Genomic DNA, 22,325 nt, shown 5'->3' on the forward strand with positions numbered 1-22,325 from the left:
GTGCTGGGCCGAGAGGGTGCCTCACTCACCTGTGGACTGGAACACCCCACTGTTGCACTGGCAGTACCTCTGGGCGAAGGCCTCCATCATCCGGTCGATCTTCTGCGCCTCCCCAGGGAGCCGGAAGCTCCACAGGAACTGCCTGAGAGAGAGGACAGCTGGGTTCAGGACTTGTGGAAACAGTTTATCTGTGAGTCAATGATTCTCAGTATCAGAGGGTACAGGGAGACCCGCTGGGCCTCAGTCTTCTGTTACAGCAACGCTGAGCAGATAGATGCATACCAGGCTACCTCATCACTACTTTAACTGAAGGGAAAGTGCTTACAAAAAGTGAGAAATTAAGATTTTGGTATTTCAAATAAATAATCTCCCCAGGATAATAATCATGACTGAAATACAGAAAAATGCTCATTTTACACCTTCCACGATGCAGGGTGGCAGGCAAAGCAGGCACAACTGACCCTGCAAGTCAGAGAAGATCCATGGCCAGCGGGTCTAATCCTGCTTTTTCTGCATTCATCTAAATGACAGCACAAAAGGCAACCCTGTTATTCACACCTACAGCAGTGAAAACATGGGAGGACAACTTCTCAAAAGGCACCAATGAAGATTTAGTATAAATTAAAGTTTAGTTTTCCTTTCAAAAATGAAATAAAATACACAACTACCTATTCCAGGGTAAGAAATTAAGGGGTTTAAAAATTGAAGAGTAGAAAAGATTCCAAAATGTAAGTATTCATTAGTTTCCTAAACCTAAGTGAAAGCCTGGAGGAAGACTTCACAGCATCTGCCTGCAGGGTGCAGCACAATTTAGCCTCTTGAACATCCAGCCTTTCACTTATAGGCCAGTACACTGCCTCCCTTCAGAAGATCTGAGACAGGCTAGGGACGTAGCTCAGTGGCACTGTGCCTGCCCGGAAAGTGCAAGGTCCTGAGTTCAATCCCCGGTACCACACACAGAATATCTGAGACATTCACAATCATCCCCCAGATGCAGCTTCAGTCAAATGGTGCAAGGGATGGACACAGGGCCAGGCCTGCCTCTCCCCAAGGAGCCCTGAGACATACCTCAGGGCCTGGACGAGGTTCAGGTCCGTGAACTCATGCAGCTCCACAAATGCATGCAGGACCTGGATGTTAAACTCATCTCTGTCAGGAACAGGAGAGAAGAGGAAGCAGAAGTCAGACACTGATGCCAAGAACCTAACCCATGCCAGGTGGGGTCCCTGAACTGAGTCCCACCCAGCACTGCCAGGCCTCTGGGCACAGTCACCCACAATCAGGAGGGTGTCCAGCTTGCTGTGTTTACTGACTAAATATTAAAGGTGCCCCCACCCCCAGACAGACCAGCCACTGCTCTCCAGAAGACTGCCACCCAATGCCAGCACAGACAACGATCTCCTCTAGAATGTGGGGTGTTTAGGAGCTTGTTCATCAAGACCTCACCTCTCCCCTAGGTAGTCACCGATGGCTGTTTTGTTGAGCCCTTCTCCCTTGTAGAGGAACTGGGCAATGTCTTCACAGGTGTTTTTCAGCAGGTCATTCTCTATCAAGAACTGGATGCCCTGGAGAAAGATCACAAAAGCCAATAACGCCAGCCTGAAGCAGCTGGAAAGAGGAAGGAAGGGCAGGGGCAGCAACCACGTGGGTGCACTGGACACAGCGTAAGTATCTGGTAAACATTCACCAGTGGATATAAAGGGTCGGGGTGTCATGGTCAGAAGCCAGGGCCCCTGATTCAACCAGGCTATGCCACATGACATTCCCTCCAGGAAACAGCAGCTTGGGAGAGACACCTCTGGTTTTCATCTGTACACCAGAAAACCCCCATCTTAAAACCTACGGGTGTCTGCCATTTCCTTTCTGCTTACCTTTTTAGGGTCCATGTTAAATTTCTTTCTGCCCATGGCTACCTGTTTGTTCCTCTGCATGTTTTTCCTGAAAGACAACCACCACAGTCATTACTGCTCTGGCAGGGGGACGTCCTGGGAAGCTGTGCAGACCCCACATGCAGCCACTGACATACAGAGGTTTTTGAAAGATTGGTCTAGAAAAGCAACAAACATAATTTGGTCTAAAAAAATCCTGAACTCCATGCTCATCAGCTTTTCTGATGATTTTTTAAAAATTTACCAAGGGGGACTGGCGATTTAGCTCAGTAGCATTGTACCTGCCTCACAACCACAAGGTCCTGAGTTTGATCCCCAGTACCAAATTAAAAAAAAAAAAAAACTTCACCAAGGTATAATTCATCTATCTTTATAACATACCATTTTAAGTGTATACTTGAAAGGTTTTTAGTAAGCTTGCTAAATTGTGCTACCATTATCCAGTTTTAGATCATTTCTGGTAACTGAATGAAATTCCTCACACCCATTTCCAGTTAATCCCTTGAGGTAGGATTACCTCTGCCCCGGGGCAACTTATCAACCTACTTTCTGCCTGTACAAATTTGCCTCTTCTGGACATTTCATAGAAACAGTATTATACAATAACTGGCCTTTTGCATCTGGCAACTTTCACTTAGCGTAACATTTTCAAGATTTATCCATGCTTATAGGAGGTAATGGAACTACATTCCCCTTTGTTGCTGGGTAGTACTCTTCTATGTGGGTACATATATGTTATATCTTCCATCCACACACCAGGTGATAAACATTTAGACTGTCTGCAGTTTGGGGTGGTTATGCACAAGACATCTCTACACGCTTCTTGGCTTGGGTGTGTGTTTTCATTTCTCTTGGGTCATACAGCACATTTATATCAACTTTTGAAGAAACCTCCCAAATAAGCAGTTTTTTTGACTTGCATCAGACTGAAAAATGGAGATTCACAGAACACACTTCTCAAAGTGCGGTCCATAAACCCACAGCTGGAGGAGTCTCTGGAGAGTCTCAGTTCTCCTTCACACACCTGCTCAGAGGTCTGTGCTTTACACAATCCCACAAATGGACTCCGAGCAGCAGGGCCTGAGCCACTGAGTCATGAGGACATTCCAGGGGCAGGGCCAAGGAATTCGAATTTTTAAAATTCCCTCCCAATAATTCTGGTGTGCACCCTAATTTGGCAACTCTTGCCGTCAATGACAATAGTAATTTTATAGCTTCAGAGAAAAAATGTTGCTCAGAAATTAAAATTTAAACTATTACTGCCTTGAGGAACATGAGGAACATGTCTTCATGGGCTAAACTCACTGGCTGAATCCACCTGTCTTGAGGTTTTTCAAAGGAGTACTTGAAAACTCTGAGAATGCTAAGGGGACCAAGACACAAGGTGACGAGGTCCACATGGGAATAGTCATGAAGGGAACATGAAGTTTCACTTGAGCTAGAACAAATGGCTGAGACCAGATGTCTGGAAATTCCCACTGAATCTAAATCGCTGATTAATTATTTTTTTCTAAATCCAGGAGACTTACTTTGATCTGCATTTCCAAACAAATACCTCAAGAGAAAGCCTGCTTCGTGATTTCCTGCAACAGTGTGGGACAACCTCATGGCCCCACAGAGGCAGGGCACACAATCAGCAGTGAATCTCAGTGTCCTGGGCCTCAGAGAGGTCCCTAACTGAAATCCTCCAGGCCCCAGGAAACACAGTACAGACAACCCTGCCTGCAGCAGTATACTCCAGGTCTCCTGCGGCTATGATCACTCATCACTGCTCACTGCGCTTGCCTGGGACACACACAGAGACGGCTGACTACCTTCACTGGTTTCCCAGAGCTCCGGCACTGAGCTCCAGCACTGAGCCCAAACCCAGGCCCACAGCAGCCACTTCTCTAACAGGCTGTCCCCACTTTCCACACGTGTCACCTCGACAGGGTTTCCAAAATGGCTTTGGTACTGCTACTGTGTCACTGTAGCTAACTGGTGCCTCTGAACTTTACAAAGTTTTTAATCTTGCAGGGTAAGTATATCATTTCTATTTGATTAAATAGCATTTAGGAGCATTTTTATAAAATAGTGGCATTAGGCATCAGACCATTGTCTTGTGGAAAAATCAGAATTGAGGTAATGCCTACCTGATTTTAAGAGATTCTATGTGTATGCATGCCCTAGATCTGCAGAATACTTCCCCTGCAGGACTTTCAATACTGGAGAACTATTTTAAGTTCTAGATTTAAAAGATAAATAACCAGATTACAGCTGCCTGACTCACACCTTCAGTTGCAGCTGATGAGAACCCCAGTTTTCAGTAAGTTTGCCAGCTGAGTGTGCCAGCTGCCCATGCTCCTGACATCTTCATTTCTTGCTTGCTCTACAATGACCTCAGAAGTTTTCTTTTTTCTTGGTTTTTTGAGTCAGGGTCTCACTATGTAGTTCAGACTGCCCTGGAACTCACTATGTAGCCCAGGCTGGTCTCGAACTCACAGTGATCCTCCTGCCTCAGCTGCCTGAGTGCCAGGATTACAGGCGTACGCTACCACGTCTGGCACCCCCGGAAGTTTAATTAAGCAAATGGTACTCTAAATCCTGCAAGTGTGTATGTGTACACCAAAACACATAGAAAGAAAATATGCCAAAACTTCCCCGAATAACTGATTATGGAAAAATTGCTTTCTTCATGCTTTTCTCTATTTAACCAATTTCCTGCAATAAATGTATATTACCTTTAGAATAAGAAAAGGGCCAGGGCCAGGGATTTGGCTCAGTGGTTCCGCCACCTCCCTCACAAGTGCAAGGGCCTGAGTTCGAACCGCCCCCCAGAAGGGGCCATTTTTTTCTTTTAAAAATTCAGGTATAATTTATATTCAACACGATGCACATATTATGTGTGCACTGCACAGCTTTGACAAATACCCTCGTGACTACCATTCTGGGTGGAACCTGTTCCCTCTAGGTTCTTCATGTCCCTTCTGCCATCCCCTTGCCATCGTGAGGCAGCCACTGCTGTGAATTCTACCACCAGTTTGGTTTCTCCTGTCTCAGAACCCCATAGACTGCAAGTGTGGCTTCCCCATGGCCTCTCCAAACTGAGGCGATATTCACGAGGCCCAGCCACACTGCTGCAGGTGAGCAGCTCACTCTCTATTCCCAAATCAGTCCGTTCCCTTGCCTGCCGCCATTCACCTGTTGGTAGGCATTAGGCCTTTTCTATTTGGTTTACTTTAAAATGAGAATGCTGTAAGTATCCTTGTGAAAGTCTTTTAGGAAACATGTTTTCATTTCTCTGGGAGTTGAACTGCGAAGAATCAGCCAAGACATGTACTTAACATCATACGAACTGACAAACTGTTTCCCCAAGTGGTTACACTCTCTCTTATATTGGTTAGCACTCGCCAACACCAGGTACAGCAAATCTTTTTAAATTCAGCCATCTTAGAGGGTGTAAAGTGGCATCTCCTGGAAATTTTATGTCACATCCCTTTACACTTAAAGATGACAAGTATTTTTCATGTGTCTATTACACATACACCTTCCTGTGCCAAGTACCTGTTCAGGGTTTTATCTATCTTTTACTTGGGCAGTTTTTTTTCTTGTTTTGTTTTGGACACAGGGTCTCGCAATGTAGTTCAGACTGGCCTAGGACTCACTATGTGGTCCAGGCTGGCCTCAAACTCACAGCGTTCCTCCTGCCTCACCCTCCCAAGTGCTGGTATTACAGGAGTGTGCCACCACACCCAGTGGTAGGCATTCTAATTACTGAACTACATGTATTGTCTATTCTGGATACAGATCTTTTTTCTGAAATACGCATTACAGATATTTTCTCCTACCCTGTGGTTTGCCTATTCATTTCCTTTTTAACAGTTATCTTTTATAACAGAAATTTTAAACTTTGATGAACTCTAATATCCATTTCTTTTGTGCTATGATTTTTTAATGGAACGTATGAAAGCTGTAACACCAAAGTCCAAGATGACAACTCAGAGCAGAGAAGGAATAAATTGGAACACACAGCCTCACTCGTCCCTAATGGTGCCACTAACAGGAGTTTAAAACAACTCATCAAATGGCCTTATGAAGCCAGACAGGAAGGCTTGGACTTAGAAAAACAGACTTGGAAACAGTCCACTTACCACATTAAGCACTTAGAAAACAGTCTGGGAACCCCCATTCAAAACTAAACCCCAAAAGTCACTAATGTTTTATGTCATAAAACACATGTGCAGAGTTCTTGTCATTTTACACTACAATTTAATTTCTGTATTATCTTCCCTTTAGTAACAGAGACGTGCAAATCAGCTCAAAAATGTGCCCAGACATAACTGAGCACACTAGCCTTCTGAAATTCTATTAGCAGTGTACATTATTAGGCTTTCCTTTACCCAAAAGGAAAACCAGAAATTTTGTAATACAAACACTGCAGACAAGACGTAGGACTTCACACAAAAATCAGAGCACTGTAAGACTTTCTGGGATCTCTGAAGTTCTCTAGTCCACTTTGCCAATGCTCCCCAGCCTTGTGTGTGGGCTGGCAGCTAAGGGTGAGGCTGTATGCACCCCAAAACGTCGAGGAGGAAAACCCACTCCCCTCACGGGGAAGGGCTGGGCACATTGAGGAGCCATGCCTGGAGGCCCCGGCAGGGCAGACTCACCTTTCTTCTGTGGATCCCAGGCTTTCAATCTCATTAGCGACTTCTGCTATCTCGTCCTTTAGCCTCTGTAAGGAGATGGTTCCAAATTACCCAGAGGGGAGACATGGGCCAATGGGACACTTCCAAAGCTCCTAAACACCGTCCACCCAAGATAACATAAAGCACGGCAGAGTGAAACAAAAATAGGGCACATAACGAATCCAAAGATTGAGAAAATTCATCTACTCAACAACTATGACTGCATTCCTAGGAGAGAGTAAGCACTGCAGGGACACCAAGGAGGAAAGACAGCTCTTGGCCTCTGAGTCCATGGTCTGGGAAAGGAGTTTATATGCACATACACTGTGTAAAATCATATCTTCACTGAGGGATGGCTGCCTTGACCCTGTCTTTCACAACACGCCTGTGGCTCACCAAACCCAAATGGCATGTGGGTGGCAAAGGGGATGTCTGACCAAATCCACTGCCATCTGCCACCTTCCTTTCTTTTCAGCCAGCCCTGGAATGAGGGACTGTCACAGTAAAGGGGTCTGAGTGAGACCTGCTCCACTTTCTAGCATTTGCCAGTGAATGAGGGACCAAGAAATCCAGGCAGACTGTCCAGCTGTTCTCACACCAGCACTCCAGCAAGTCAGTCTTTCCTCTCACACTTCATAGCTCAGGGTTTCAGGTCCCTCCCAACTCCTGAAGTTTTACAAAGAATTCTAGAAGAGTAACATTTAGTGCCTCAGGGCTAAAATAATTTAACATGTGGCTTTTTTCTATGTCTTGGTTCCTACAAAGCTTGACAGGTATGCAAAGTAACCTGGAGAAACAATAAAATTACTGTCACTGACCAAGTATTTCCAGGAACCAGAAACTATACTCAGTGTTCATAAATATTAGCTCATTCAATCCTTGTATCAACCTATGAGGGTTTTTTCATTCTTGTCCTAGAAGGAAGAAAGTGAAGTCCATGGAACCTAAACGCTTCTCTCAAATCACCTTGCTGGAAAGTGGCAGCACCAGCACCTGCACAGGGGATCAGGAAACCTGAGACCCAACCCCCTCAATGCCCTCCAGTCAGGGAGAAACATGTGAGGACTCAGCTCAGGGTTCCCCAAGCTCTGACGGCCTGCAGCTGGGCGAACCTCATAAATTACTTAACCTTGCCAAGATCCCACTTTCTCGCCTGTAACTAGAAGAGGTGAGTTCAGTGCGACTTAAGAGACACCCTGAAGGACACATGCACACACACAGTACATCACATCTGCTTCTACTTCAGTTGGCCTCTCCATGTCCTCTTACCTGGATGTCGGCCAGCAGCTCCTGCTTCCTCCGCCGGATGTTCTCCAGCTCTTGACGCTCTTCTTCAGTTAGGTCACTAGGAACTGTGAAGAGAAGACCAATGTTACTGAGAGCCTTCACCTCACCAAAAAAAAAAAAAAAAAAAATCCAAAAACACAAAGAGACACAGATACCAGGAAGGAAGGGAGGGAGGGAGGATGGGAGGATGGGAGGAAGGGAGGAAGGGAGGAAGGGAGGCAGGCAGAAGCCAGCTTCAGCCTGCTTCAGTTATGATCTACTGCTAGGAATCATTCTGGCTCCAATTCTCAGCAGGTTTGCTAAAGAAAGGAAGGGACCTCAGTTACACAGAAGTGTTCTTAGAAAGGAACATTTGGAAAGAAAAAGAGACGAAGACTGCTGAGGGTTAAGTCAGGCAGGCCATGGATGACAACAGTGGGTGCTGGCTGACTTCATGGCTACATTTGCCCTTCTAACTGGGAGACTTCAGACTGCTGATTTGATCTTAGCTGCCTCATGGTTAAAAATGGAAGCAGAATTATGAGGTGGTAATCCCAACACTCTGGGAGGTTGAGGCAGGAGAATCACAAATTTGAGTCCTGCCTGAGCCACTTGGTGACTTTGCAAGACCCTTACTCAAAATAAAAAGTAAAAAGGACTGGGGATTGTAGGTCAGTGCAAAGACTCTGTGTTCAACCCACCATACCACAAAACAAATCAAAATAAAAACAAAACAACAAAAAACCAGAACTGCATGACCCTGAGTTGGACTGCAACATAGAGAAATGGGTTTTGGAGGCTTTGTGCCATTTTGGGGCGGTATGGGGGCTTGGAGACTGTGTATACAGTGAAACAGTACTTAACTCTGGTATGAGACTTTCTCCTGCTTTATACCCTTCTACATGGTTTAAATATGGTTTTACAAGGTGTTTCCATCATCAGAGCAGAGCTACTTAAATTCCCAGATCACAGTTCCTACCACGAAACAGCTGCACAGCCCTCCAGTGACTAAATCTCCATGTCCCTTTGCATAAGGGCCGGGCAGGAGGCCCCCTCCAAGATGACCCTCCTGGGAACACTGTGGGAGCCAGGTGGCCGCGTGGAAAAACTAGGTGAACCAGGTACCAACCTAACTCTAATCTACCACAGACTACATCAGGCCCTCCAGAGAAGTTAATCTACCTGGGCCACATTTTATTGTCAATAAAGTCTAGGGTGTTTTGAAAACAACGCAAGCGATTCAGAAGTACCGTTATCCGTGTTCCAAGAGCCCAGTGGGTGCCAGAAACTACGACAGCATTGGACCCTGTAAATTCTGTGTCTTTCCTGGACACACATGCATGTACTGAATACCTTCTCTACCTTAACTACACACTGCCTTGCACTGTGCCCAGATTTGAAGTGGGCTGCGTCTGCATCAGTTTCTTTTTCTTGCCTTACAATTTCACAGAAGTTCATGAACAGAAGGGATGGACCCAAGATTTCATCACACTACTCAGAACAGCATGCAACTCAAAATTTAAAGTTTATGAATTGTTTATTTCTGGAATTCTTTTTAATATTTTTGGGTTGTCGGTGACTGAGGACAAATGAATCCTCAGAACACTGGGGGGTAATGATGACAGTGCCTCCCTCCTCTGTGGCAAGGCCCAGGGCACTCCCATACCTGGGGGAAGCCCAGCCCACTCCCCCTGTTCTTCAGCAGGAGTCCGGCTGGGCTAAAGCTGTGCCGCAGTGTGCTGGCCACAAGCCCTGGGGGCCACTGCACACCTGGAAACACACTTTCTATATAAAATAAATAATACACATCTTCAGGAGCATTTTACATTGACGATACACTGACAGGATAGTGACTTGATCAGTTAGCTGTATTATTTGAGTTGCCCCCACAGGGGACACTAGCACACAAAACTGCATTTGTGAATCACACAGTACCCCGCGGGCAGCCCCAAGGTGGAATGACCCTCTGTCCAAGGGCACAGATGCTCACATACTGCCTGTGGCACCTAGGCTTCATCCGCCATGTCAGAGCAGCTACGTCCTGACACTTCATAAAGATCACTTCAGACAACAGGGGAGGGTGGGAACAAGGGCTACCGCGGAGCCTGCAGCCCAGCAAGCAGCTCCAGAGCCACAGCTGGCTTCCTCTTCACCAGACTTCCCTTCCCACTCCAACACAGTGCCTTAAACTTCTCCAAATGGACAGCAAGAAATGCACTTTCCATCACAAGCCGAACTCTCCATACACAGAACTACTAAACGCCATACCTCACAGAACGTGAAATGCACTGATATCTTCTGTTATACCACTTTAGTTTCCCTAACAGTGGCTGAAGTCCCTAAATAAATTTCATAGCTGCTGGAGCACTGAGCGCTGTGGTTTGAAAGCATTTCTCTACATCAGGGGCTGGAGGGTGCTGCACATGAATTTTCCAGACAACCACCTGAGCCCAAGCCACCCCCAGCAGCAGCTTTAACCAAACCTGGAGCACGTAGGGATCATCCCAAAGGCAGCTCAGGACCAACCCTGCTGACCAAACCCTTGTCAGCGAGCACAGTTTGTTTCATCAGGACCTAAAACACCAGTGACAAACAATGCGGCTGGCAACAGAAAAACCCATCCTGTAGCAAACAGACTGTTAGGAAGCAAAAGAAAACTAAAACAGTAAGTTACAAAAAGGGGACGATCACAGAAAAAGAACACACTCTTGCACATTAAACATTTTTGCCCCCAAGCACAAGTCTAAAAACCAAAAAAGTCAAGAAAGGATTGAAGAAGTTGAGGAATTCTTGTAGAAGAGAATAAAAGAAAAGATCTGAAAATAATAAGCAAATCTATCCATTCAGTATGTAAAATTTCTAGAGACTCCAAGAAATAAGTATTTGAAATAAAGGTTCAGAAGTTCAGAGTAAAGATCCTAAAATCTCCACAGGGAGTGGGAAGGTGGTTCATCGGACCACCCACAAGGAAGAAGCTGACAGGTGTCAGGAAGAGGTAGACACTGGACAGTGGGGGCGGGCCTTCGGAACTGAGAATCATTCGATCCCAGAGTTGTCTGTTGAGTTGGGGGGCAAATCAGAATCATCTCAGCCACTTGAGGAGCAGAAAGCCAGTCTCTTATGCACCTCTTCCAAAGAAATGACGTCAGGATAGCAAGATGTGGGTACAAGGGGTGAGGGGGTGAGGGACCTGGGGACATGCCAAGCGCACTCACCTGGGAGGGACAGAGAGAACCAGACCCGGTCAGGAAGAAGCCAAAAGGCTGCGCATGGAAGGTGGTCACAAAGAATGACACAGATTGGAGATAAGGAAGGGGTGAGAAAGCAGCCGTGAAATATCTGTGAGATGAAGAGGCACCATTTGGAATTAGGAAAAACAGAACTAAAGGGAACGGAGGGGACAGGGCGAGCTACTGGCAGCAGCATCCTGTGGGGAAGGGATGGGGCTGCTCCTGAGGTGGGCAGGGCCCGCTTGGCTCTCGGAGTGGTATGCACATTCCTGTCAGAGTGCTATTTGAGCATTGTCAACTGTAGACAAAGCACAGGAGGCTGGCACAGGTTAAACAACAGGAGTTACCTTCTACTGACTGTGACGCTGACACGAAGGAAGTGCTGACAAATGCCAAAGGGGAGGGCAGACTTAGGGGAAAGCAGGGGCCCAGCAGGAGGTAGGAGGGTGGGTATGGACCGTGGGGCAGGAACCCAGGCTGTAAGAACACTAAGAAAACTTCAAAGGTGAAAATCAAGGAGCTAAAAACGTGATAAACTATCAAAAAGGAAGCAACAAAATGATGTGAGCTGTATTCTTGTCCATGGTAGGAAGAAGTCAGAAAATAATCTTTAATTCTGACAAAATTATCAGTGACATAAGAACTTGGCAGGACCTATCAGATCTAAAGACAAAGTTCCTTAAGGGCAGCTGTTGTGGAGTCGGTCTGGGAATGGGAAAGAGGCATATGAGCCCCTGAACACTTGCTTTAAAATAAACACACATGTGTACAACTTGGTTTGAAAGTGAAAGACAAACATTAATCTCTGGTTACTAGAAAAGACAAGCCTCTGTGTCCTTGTAGGCAGTCAGAAAAGGCTACTAGTCAATTTGCAGTTAGAATAAGCAAGGCGTTTGTTCTTGTTTATTTTGATCCAGGCTCTTACATTAATCACGTGATTTCTAAATTACTTCTTCATCTCATACTTAAGTAACAGCACTGCTTCCCTTTTGATTCAACAAATCAACGCAACGTCCTTTCTTTTTAAAGACAGGGGCCTTGCTATGTAGTGCAGGCTGGCCTTGAACTCACTATGTAGCCCAGGCTGGCCTCAAATTCATGAGGCTCCTCCTGCCTCAGCCTCCTGAGTGCTGGGAATGCAGGTGTGAGACACCATGCCCGGCTCAAATCTTTAAGCCTTCATTCTTAATCTGCCCATGAGAAAAAGAAATTCCAGTAACAAGAGGCTTGGTTTCATTTGACAGAACTGAGGACCAGCACTATGGGTGCTGGAGGTGGGGCTTGTTCTAGGACTTTGGCTGCCACATCCTCTCTGCACCCGGGCCTAGCGGGAAGCCATCAGTGCAGACCAAGAGCAGCTTAGCCTGATGGGCCAGATGGCAAAGCGACAAACAACTGCTCCTTCCCCCACTGCCACGTGCTGCAGCCACGCTTCTGTGCCAGGGAGGCAGCTAAACCCTTTCTCTAAAAGAACGGATGCTGGGGAGGGCAGCAGGTTGTCCCCACCACCAGCCCGAGCACAATGGGGATGGATCAGACAGGGAGCTGTCCCCACACATCAGCACCGCCCCTGCTCAGTGCCCCCTTGAGGGCCCTGGAATCCACGCCCACAAAGGTTAATCTGGAAGGTGTCTGGCTGGCAGTCAGGGGATGGTCCAGCACCAGGCCCCTCGCCCTTCCTTTCCATGGTTCCAATGTAATGAAGGGGATTAAAGTGACATAAACTATAAGGGGCCATTGTGCTCACTGTGAATAGAAAAGCAATACAAGGAAAGCTTTCATTTATTTATTTAAATGTTGCTTTGCAGATTTTAACAGTCGGCAGAAAGCAGAGCTGAAATGGGCTGCAGCCAGCACATACAAAGGAGGAGGTCTTAAAGGGACAGCACGCTCTGTCCAAGGCAAGGGAAAGTAAATGAGCCCAAGAAAGGCGCTGCTCTGCTGCCGCGGCAGCTACCTGCAAAGCATGATGAAGGCCCATGGAAGACGAAGCCCCTGTGACTGCAGGCTCTGCTCAGTGGACACACAGCAGCTGCTTCCCAAACAGATGGTGCTGTGGTAAATCCCCATGAGTGCTGTGAAGTCAGAGGTCCTAGGCATGCGCTGGAACTAAGACCTCACTCTCTGAGATCATCCTGCTATCCCCAGGGTCCTCTGCCTGGCTTTAGAATATACCACTTGCCTTATTTTTCCCACCAAAATAATTAACCAGCGTCCTTTCATCTCCCACCTCTCAGTAGGTAAGCTAGCATGAACTGGTGCCTGTTCTGAGGGTCCAGGTGGCTCTTCCCATGCTACATCGCTAGGGTCAAAAGTAGACACAGGAAGCCGCCTGGTGAAGAGGACATTTTCCTCCAGCCTCCCCAATGCACCATCCCAGTGCTTTCGGGGTAGAGAACTCCAAAGGCGGGGAGCCCTGGAGACAGCATGGGGCATCACCTAGCCACCCTCCTGAGGGTACCCTGCTAGGAGACCTCAACGGCAGGGCCAGGGCCTATTCACCTCTACAGGCCCAAACCAGCTTGTCTTCTGGTAAGTAAATCGAAGCGACTTGAAATCTGAAGAAAAACTTCAAAGTACTAGAAAGAATTCAGGCTTTGGAGCCATGCCAATGTTTGGCAACTGGGCCTTGGTTCTGCCCATCTGTAAAATGGAACTACTACTATCCACTGCAGGCATCACTGTGAGAGTCAAGCGCAGGCCAAGGAAAACACAACAGTAGGCACAAGCAGGTACCCATCCAAGCCTTATCTGCAGATCCAGTTTGCCCTTCCTGTCCGGTTTCTTCCTTCTAGACCACCGTGCTCACTGAACCCACACGTACCACTGTCTCACAGCTGGACACAGACCTGTCCGTTTCCTGTATTTCCCGGGAAATACCTACAGTCACATAGGGCATTTCAGGAGGCTTGTTAAGGGGCCATGCCTCAACACTCCACCCAACCAGGGGCCCCGACAGATTGCCTTGGCTCCCGAGCCCAGCTATGTGTACCTCAAGGGCACAGCATAACAAAGAGTTGCTTCCAAAAGCAGCTCCTTAATCCTGTCTACCTCTTTTATACAGCTTTCATATCACAGGGCAACACAGCCCACCTGAGTGAAATCACCCTGGGTGAATTAGAAGCTGTACAATAAGAGGACCGCACCGTAAAGCCCCCAAGAACTGCAGGTGAGGCAGACACTAGACAAAGCAGTGCAAACTCAAAAACAGTGAAGAAGTTCTCAGGGGTCACTACAGGAAATGGAGAGTGGGTAGGTTTGAACTGTTTTCCTCACTGAGAAAAGCAGCTTTCACCTTTCACAAAACTCCACGCCAAGTGACAAATGCACAAAGTGTCGGGTCTTTAAGACAAGGATAAGAATGCAACCAAAACTGAGAAATCTTTCAGACAAAAGGTAAGAGAAGGCAGATGTAAAACAAAAAACTGAAATGATTCAAAATTTCATGGAAAGCCCCAAATCCAGAGTTCTCAGGATCACTGATCTCATGATCGGCGGACAAAGGGAGGGTGGTCAGAGAAAAGGGTATGACCAAAGTCAGAGACTCAGTCACACAATGCTGAGTTCACATAACACCTTTACAGAAAGTCTGTCGACTGTACATTCCTTTCTTATTGAGTCAAAACCTTAGCATCCTTTCTAAGACCTGACATTATGTCTTCCGGGCTTCCTTTTGAAAATGAAGGAAATTCTGACACATGCTAAAACGCAGATAAGCGCTAAAGTCACTTCAGTGAAACAGCCATTCACAAATGGGCAAATACTGGCCTGGCATGGTGGTGCATGTCTGTAATTACAGCACTCTGGAGGCTGAGGCAGGAGGATTGCCTCAGGTTCAAGGCCAGCCTGAACTACATAGCAAGACCCTGTCTCAAAGAACAAACAAAACAAGAAACAAATAGGCAGACGCTGCTGGACTTCACTTACTCAAGGTCCCTGGAGCAGTCACATTCATGAAGTCAGAAGTTAGGGTTAGGATGCACCAGCCTACCATGCACAAAGCCCTGGGTTCCAGCCACAGGACCTCAAGAAATGAGAGATTCATAGACAGAAAGCAGAGTAGGGGCTGCCCAGAGATTGGGAGTTAGTGTTTAATGGGGATAGTGCTTCTGTTTTTCAAGATAAAACAATTTTGGAGGCTGCTATACAACAATGTGAATATACTGAAAACTACTGAACTGTGTACTTATAATTAAAGTGTTTTCTTTTGTTTATATGTACTTTACCATAATTAAAAATAAACAGTAATCTTCCTAATTCTGCTAACTTTGGCCCCTTTTCCAAGAAACTATATGATTTGACTTTTGTGAGGAGCACGTCAAGAATCTCACTACCACTTGCAGCCTAAGAGATTTTTAAAGAATTTATACACGCTACCAAACCAAAAGAATTAAATTAGTATGCAGCTAGCATAAATGATTTTAAACAGAGACAGAGGTACCTTCTAGTAAACTGCAGATACAGATATTTCGACAATTCTAGTTTAAACTCTTTCTAGGCAAAACTACCCAGTCTCCTGCCTAGAAGTCCATGGAAATTTTATTGCCACATTCTGTAGGCATGTGCGTGTGTACTCCCCCCCCACCACGTGCATCATGCGGGGCGCGCACTCAGGAATGAATGTGGGGCCTTCTCACTGAGATACATCCCTAATACTTTTTTATTTTGAGACAGGATCTAAGTCACTAATTTGCTTGGGTTGTGCTTGAACTTTGTGAACTTCCCAGCTCAGCTTCCCAGAGTGCTGGGAGGACAGGCATGGACACCATTCCATGGCTGCCTAACATTCTGCATGTTTAAGGAAGACTTCATTCCTGTTTTCAGTCTTCCAGCAACTATCCTGACAATCAGGCCTCATGAGTTCAGAAGGGGCACTGCCAGGGGTGAAATAGGGAGGAGTCCAAACAATACTTATGATTGCACTGACTTCTCTGTGACCTTGGTCAAACCATGACCTCTCCTCACACCAGTTTCCGCAAGTGGGGAATGGGGATGTCACTATCCCAACCCTTCTTTTTTTTTTTTTTTTTTTTTTTTTTTTTTGTACCGGGGATTGAACTCGGGTCCTTGCACTTGCCAAGCAGGCACTGGGACCCAATCCTTCTTAATAAGAGAATGTATATTTTAAAGCTCCATAAACTGACTTATAAAGTGAAGGTATTTATACCTTATAGGGAATCAACAATTTTATCTAATAAGTCTTAGAACTCAAGACTGAGTTTACATGTTGTGATTAAACAACTAGAGGGAAATGAGGTCAAATTTCAAGGTAGTAACAAATTAAGCCATAAAATTTTATTCTGAAAATGTGGTTTATAAAAACAAACTTAACATCTGCTTTCAATAATGGCCAAAAGAGAATCAATGCAGGGACGTTTTCTTTTTCTAAAACCTTAAAGCTGGGATTTGCAGCAGCTTTTCTCCAGCACTGGGCATCAAGCCTGTCACAGCTGCTGTTTCCAAGAAGATCCGGGGGCTGAAGGCAGGGGTGGGCCATGGTCAGTGAGAAGCAGTCCGCTCCTGCACCAGCCTCCGGAGATAGCAGACAAGCAGTGTACTCAGCTCTCAGGGAGGTCCGGGAATTCCCCACTTCACCAGAGACCTGAATGATGGTGCTTGCCCCTCCTCCAAGGGGGTAGGGGCTGTGTCTCCTGGATGAAACACTGCTGCCGGCTACATCCACTATCACCCGGCACAGTTGGGCTACCATACCCCTTCTGTCTCCAAAACAGGTCTGGTGGGGTTTTAAGAAGTCAGCTTTCTCTCGTGTCACCTGTTCTAAAATCTATTTGTGTGCTGGCCGCCCCTTGTCTCACCCTGAATTCTTCTGTACACTTAAACATTCTTCTTCATACTGCAGCTGGAAAGGGCCCCTCGGATCAAATTGGATGTATGACTCCAACTCCTTTCCATGTACATCACTGGAACCAGGGCTGCCGACATCCAGGAAGGGCTCCAGAGTGCAGAATGAGTAAGTAAAAATCTCCTAAGCAGGTGGGCAGGCCTTGAGGGGAAGATTCTCAGCCTGAATCTGTCCCTCTGTTTTCTGCCACCCTGCTTCTAACCTCACCACAGCTGAGCCCAGAAATTGATTATTAGCTTATCCTTAAGTCCCAGTCCAAGAAGAAACTATGCTGGATGCTTGACTACCTACCCAAAAGCAGAGGATGGGAACCCAAGAACAGACATGCAGAGAATCAGCTCCACACATAGCTCCTGCTGCCGGCAGCAATGCATAACAGAGGGAGCTGCAGACTGGTTCCACACACCATCCACCCCACCTCTTACCCGTGGCGAGTTCCCTCTGGAGTGGCCCCAGTGTCCTGGCAAGCCCTGGGCAGCAACATCAAAGCCTCGGCTGGTCACAGCTCTCCGCGTCAGAGGCCATGGTGGCTCTGTGCAGCAATCCCACAGGCCCAGGCTCCCTGGAGCTCCCCCAACCCTGGGTGCAGGGAGAGCTGGAGCAGGGACAGCATGTGAGTGCCAGCACAGAAGGGCAAGGGAGGAGGCGGCGGGAGGAGACAAAAGCCAAGCGGCCCAGCCACGGGTGGGAGTGAGCGGAGCTTGGTGGGGAAGGCTGCCTTGGCCCTGGGGCTGGGGGCGCCGGGCTGGAGCAGCAGCCCTGGCTGACAGTGTGTGCTGCTCCGCTCCTTGCAGGCTCATTTCCATGAATGCAATCACGCCGCCCCCTCTCGGCCTCCTGGGGGAGGGGAGGCACCACTACCATTCGCTCATAGGCTGCGCTTGCTTTCTTTTCCCCTGTAGAAGCAAAACCTGATGGCTGCTCTCACTGGGAGGATGTTAACCCTTACTCTCAAACAAGAGGCCAGGTCTGCAGATGCTATTCTTCCCCTGGCGTTGCATCAGGCCAGCAGGCAAAGTGGCACTGGCCAGACAACTCACACCATCCCGAACAGGCTCAAGAGGCAGTGTTCTCTGTGACCCTCCTGTGGGGGGGTGTCAAACACTCAGTCTCCACATGGGACCCTCCAACCCCTCAGCCAACAAGGACGTGCCTGCGCCAGCAGTGAGGCCAGCACCAAGGCTGCTGTGGGCAGTCTGGGCTGCCCAGGTTAGACAGGTCAGGCAAGTTCATCTTGGCGATGGTAATGTGTGATGACGGCTCTCTGACCTCTGAGGACATGACAGTCACCAAGGGCACTTGTCAAACATCCAGAGACGGGGCCCAGTCCCCAGACATACACTCCATTGGCCCAGGCTTCCCAGTGAAACAGGACCCAAGGTGACTACCTACCACACTGAGAGAAGCACTGCCTCTGACAAAAGAGCAGAGATATAAGGAATTTAAAACAAGTACCAAACAAGTTTGAAAGGAGAACAGTAAATTAATGCACTAGACCAGGGCAGGGCTCTTCAATCGGGCACCGCTGACACTTGGGGAAGACCATTCTCTGAGGTGGGGGCTTCCTCCTCAGGCACTTTCGGGTGTCTACTGCCCACGAAATGCAAGCACACACACACCACAAGGTGTGACTACCCAAAATGCCTCCAGACATCAGCAGATGTCCTTTGGAGGCAGTTACTGCCCCAGTGAAACACCAGCAGGAAACCCTCTCCTCTCCTTCCCTTCCAGCCTCCTGCCATTACAGAACTGCTGAGAAGGCACCCCTTCCTCTGCGAGCCCTGCCCTTCCACTTGACCTTCTCAGCCCAGCTTGAATGTGGATGGACATCCTCGTCACCATGGCAGTGCCACCAGATCTGACCCAAATACTTCGGGCTTGCTCCAATCTGTCTTTTAAGAAACAGGCACAATATAATTTTACTCTTGTGTCAAAATGGTAGAGCTGGGCTGGGGATTTAGCTCAGTGGGTCTGCCGCCTGCCACACAAGCGCAAGGACCCAAGTTGGATTCCAGTACCAAAAAAAAAAAAAAAAAAAAAAAAAAAAAAGATAGAACTCAGTTAAAAAAATCATACCGAGTCTGTGAAAAACAAACCCTAAAATTATTTATGAAACTTCTGCCTTCAGCTTGCAAGTTTACAATACAAATGTGGACTGAGCTCCCCTTTTTTTTAGGGAATACCACTTGGCACAGGTGGTAAGATGTGATTCTGCCCTCAAAGAGCTCATGCATCGCTATTGCTTTTGTAAGAAGAAGGAAGTGCCCAATCAACATGCCCACAAGGTGCCATTGTGTCAGAGAATGAGAAGAGCGTGGCACCCGTTAGTCCAGGGTAACCTCACCAAGCGCCAAGCCTGGTGCTCAGCCTTAGGGTGCGCTGGGAAGGAGAGGGCATGCGGGCTGATGAGGACAGCAGAGGCAGAAGGGCGGCCTGTATGGGGAAAGTCTGGAAGGCAAGCTGGAGTCGGCTGGTGCCTCTGAACTTGACACTGACAGCTGATTCTACTCTGCTGCTGAGCTGGGGGTGCAATTCAGAGAGGAGAACTCCTGGAAGGGCAAGCAGTGGCAGGGAGGTGCCTGAGAAGAAAAGGACTGGAAAGCTTCCAGGGGTCAGGAAGGAAAAGTACAGGGACACAGTCATTTGCCAGGTTCGCGCAGAACATCAGAAGTGGAAGCAAAGCCAAGTGTTTCTGCCCTCTCAGGCATAGGGCTTCCTTCTCTGATACTAATTCTCCAAAGGCACTGCTGACTTCCATTCTCGGCCTCTGTCTAGAACACAGACTCAGCTGAAGCAGAAGTGACTGCCGAGTGTGCAGAGCAAATGCACACTATCATTCAGTCGCTGTAGGCACTTCTGATGATGCAGGCACACTGTGAGGCATAACTTGTATCCTTCAATTCATGGCCACAGTGAACTTGGGATGCACAATGCTGCTCACAGACCTTCTCCACACAAGAGGTGTTGGCCCCACCCCAGCAGCCCGACCCAGCTCCAATGCTAGTGCAGAATGAGCAGAGTCTCAGGCTACAATCAGGTTCTCAGTCTCCCTCCCTTTCAAGTTTTTATCATTCTATTCTGTTCTTTCTACTTAAAAATGATTGTTCGGTACTAGTAGAAGCATAAGCTGCTTCTTCAAAGAAGCACCAACTAGCATCTGCTCTTGTGCAAGAAGGCCTCAAGGTCTCGAGAGGGAAGTCATTTCTGCCCTTATCTCAAAGTAAAAATACTGACTCCCAGGGCAGAGGATTTAGCTCAGTGGTACCACACCTGTCTTGGGAGCGCAAGGTCCTGAGTTCAATCGGTACCGAATAATAATAATAATAATAATAATAATAATAATAATAATAATAATAATAAAGAAAAGAAATACTGACTCCCAGTACCAGACGTTCTCCCACAGCAGAGCTGTCCTGGGCCCAAGTTTGAGAGAGGCACAGCAGCAGTGAAAGCACTGAGGAGAAGCACGAGAACGCTGGAGAGGTCCCCAGCTGTCCAAGTCTTGGCCAGGCCCCGGCAGCTGGCACACCCTGGCCACAGCTTCTCAGCAGCATCAGGCCAAGGCTGCGGCAGTGTGGCACACCAGCCTCCTGGCCAGGCTCAGCGCCAGAGGGGCAGCTTCATCTCCGAAGTGGCTGCTCCTGGCTGGCTCTATGCACAGGAGGCAGCTCGGGCAGAAAGAGAATGACACAGAGAAGAAACAGCAGAACCGAAGCAGAGGCAGGCTCAGGAGAGTCAGCACGGTGGAGGCCAGAGGCAGGCAAAGGCTTGTGCCTTTGAGATCCAGGTCAGGATGTAGAAGGCACATTACAGAAACGCAAGTGGTCAAACACGAAAAGGCACTCACACTCAATTTTAAAAAGTGCAAATGACAGCATGAACAACATACCATTTCCCATGAGTCTGACAGATATCGAAATGCGTAGCAATATAAATGACAGTCAAGGTGGGTGCACAACAGTCCCGCATGCTGCCCTCAGTGTGAACTGGCACAGCCTTCTGCACTACCCACATACAAAATGTGCATACCTTAAGTATTATTTGAATCTGAGAGCTTGGTTAAGCTCTTAAATATACACTCAATTAAAATCTTAAGTTATATTTAAGAATTTACTGAACAGATATGGTGCCAAAATTATAAAAACTGAAAGCTATTTTAACAGTATACGGTGATTACAGAGTGAGGTGCTCTGCAAAGCTCACCCTAAACAGGACGGTTCGGAGCACTGTTCAGAGCACTGTCTGCTCATGCATGATGCGTGACCGGAGATCACTGAACACCACTAAGACAAGGACTATATAGGCGGGAGGGAGGCTTCAAGTCCTCCCTCGCCTCCATTCTGCATATCTGAATCCACGATGTACACAACCGTTAATATTAAGTTTTCTATTCAGAGAAAAGGCAGAAATGCCACCTGCCACTTACATCTACCCAGACTAATGTTGGAGTGTTCCTCCTTGAGCTGTTCTGACACCCATGCACCCTGGTGTAACTACTCCCATAGGGCTGGGTTGCACAGGGGGCCTACAAATTCATTCTCTGACCCAGAATCCTGACTCTTAGCAAAAAAACACAAAAGGAAAGAGGCTCAGACCCAGGGGAGAAAGAGGATTCAGGGGCAGCCATTAACTTGGAAAAGAAACTCACAGGATCTTTCTGAGGTCAGGTGTTGAGCTTCTATGAATTCTCTGTAAAGAACAAGACGAAAGTGCTGCGTGGATCCTGGTACCCGGCCCACATGAGGAACTGGTGCTGCACCTCTGCAGCTCTCCTAGCCCACTACCTCAGTCTACAGAGCCAAACATCTGTGTAGGCAGGAGAAAGACAAAAAGCTAACTGATGACTTACTGTACTAGTCAGCTTTCCTGTCACTGGACAAAACAGTTGACAGCCACAACTTAAAGGAGAAGAGGTTTAACTTGGCTCACAGTTTCAGAGCTTTGGTTCATGATATGCTGGCAAGAACATCACAGCAGAAGAGTGTGGTGAAACAAAGCTGCTCATTTCATGGTGGCTGGAAAGCAGAGCAGGGAGAGAGCCAGAGAGGAAGGAGCCAGGGACCAAATATCATTGCCAAGGTCATGCCACCATAACCCAACCAGACACACCACAAGTGTGCTTCACTAATCTGCTAGGTGTCCCCTAATCCAGTCAGGTCAACAATCACAGTTAACCATCACATGTATTAGGACATGGATGACCATATCCCAGCAGTGGCAGTTTAATGTATTCTTGGCTGATGCAGGTTCAGAGAGGCCCTCTTTAGAGCTGATTAGGGCTGGGCTACCTAACTCCAAAGGTACTCTCTAGCTCTAGAGATCTGTGTCTATACTGCTGTTAGTGACTCTGTCCCAGCTAATCGTTTCACACTCAGGCTGTACAGTGAAGTCACATAAATGTCCTGAAAGC

General features: G+C 47.4%; 2 protein-coding genes across 4 annotated transcripts in view; one reads left to right on the top strand and one right to left on the bottom strand.

Moving 5' to 3' along the window:
• The window catches only part of Cyth1 (cytohesin 1), a 49,800-nt gene that overhangs the window by 23,485 nt on the left and 3,990 nt on the right, over positions 1 to 22,325 (bottom strand). The window contains exons 2-7 of the mRNA XM_010618507.3: positions 7,826 to 7,908; positions 6,539 to 6,603; positions 1,872 to 1,938; positions 1,447 to 1,565; positions 1,069 to 1,149; positions 30 to 142 (exon numbers count right to left, since the gene is read on the bottom strand). Coding sequence (XP_010616809.1) covers positions 30 to 142; positions 1,069 to 1,149; positions 1,447 to 1,565; positions 1,872 to 1,938; positions 6,539 to 6,603; positions 7,826 to 7,908 — 528 coding nt within the window. The remainder of the gene's footprint in view (positions 1 to 29; positions 143 to 1,068; positions 1,150 to 1,446; positions 1,566 to 1,871; positions 1,939 to 6,538; positions 6,604 to 7,825; positions 7,909 to 22,325) is intronic.
• Positions 16,369 to 18,896, top strand: LOC117287385. Of its 3 annotated transcripts, XM_033767978.1 has the most exons (4): positions 16,369 to 16,784; positions 16,913 to 17,023; positions 17,164 to 17,528; positions 18,647 to 18,896. In XM_033767978.1, the coding sequence occupies exons 1-4, from the start codon at positions 16,708 to 16,710 to the stop codon at positions 18,775 to 18,777; spliced, it is 684 nt and encodes a 227-aa protein (XP_033623869.1). In that variant the 5' UTR covers positions 16,369 to 16,707; the 3' UTR covers positions 18,778 to 18,896. The 3 variants fall into 3 exon arrangements, 1 of the variants encoding a protein (XP_033623869.1); XR_004518709.1 differs by lacking the exon at positions 17,164 to 17,528; XR_004518708.1 differs by lacking the exon at positions 18,647 to 18,896 and having other exon boundaries at positions 17,128 to 17,569.

This window comes from Fukomys damarensis, unplaced genomic scaffold, assembly GCF_012274545.1.
Source record: "Fukomys damarensis isolate Sample0158 unplaced genomic scaffold, DMR_v1.0_HiC HiC_scaffold_23, whole genome shotgun sequence".
Classification (NCBI taxonomy): Eukaryota; Metazoa; Chordata; class Mammalia; order Rodentia; family Bathyergidae; genus Fukomys; species Fukomys damarensis.

Bases quoted from the DNA above. Each gene is read 5' to 3' on its own strand.
- LOC117287385 (XM_033767978.1), top strand. From the start codon at position 16,708: ATGAAACACTGCTGCCGGCTACATCCACTATCACCCGGCACAGTTGGG. The intron at 16,785-16,912 runs GTCTGGTGGGGT...TTCATACTGCAG, and splicing joins CCCTTCTGTCTCCAAAACAG to CTGGAAAGGGCCCCTCGGAT. The intron at 17,529-18,646 runs GTGAGTGCCAGC...CTTCCCTTCCAG, and splicing joins AGCTGGAGCAGGGACAGCAT to CCTCCTGCCATTACAGAACT.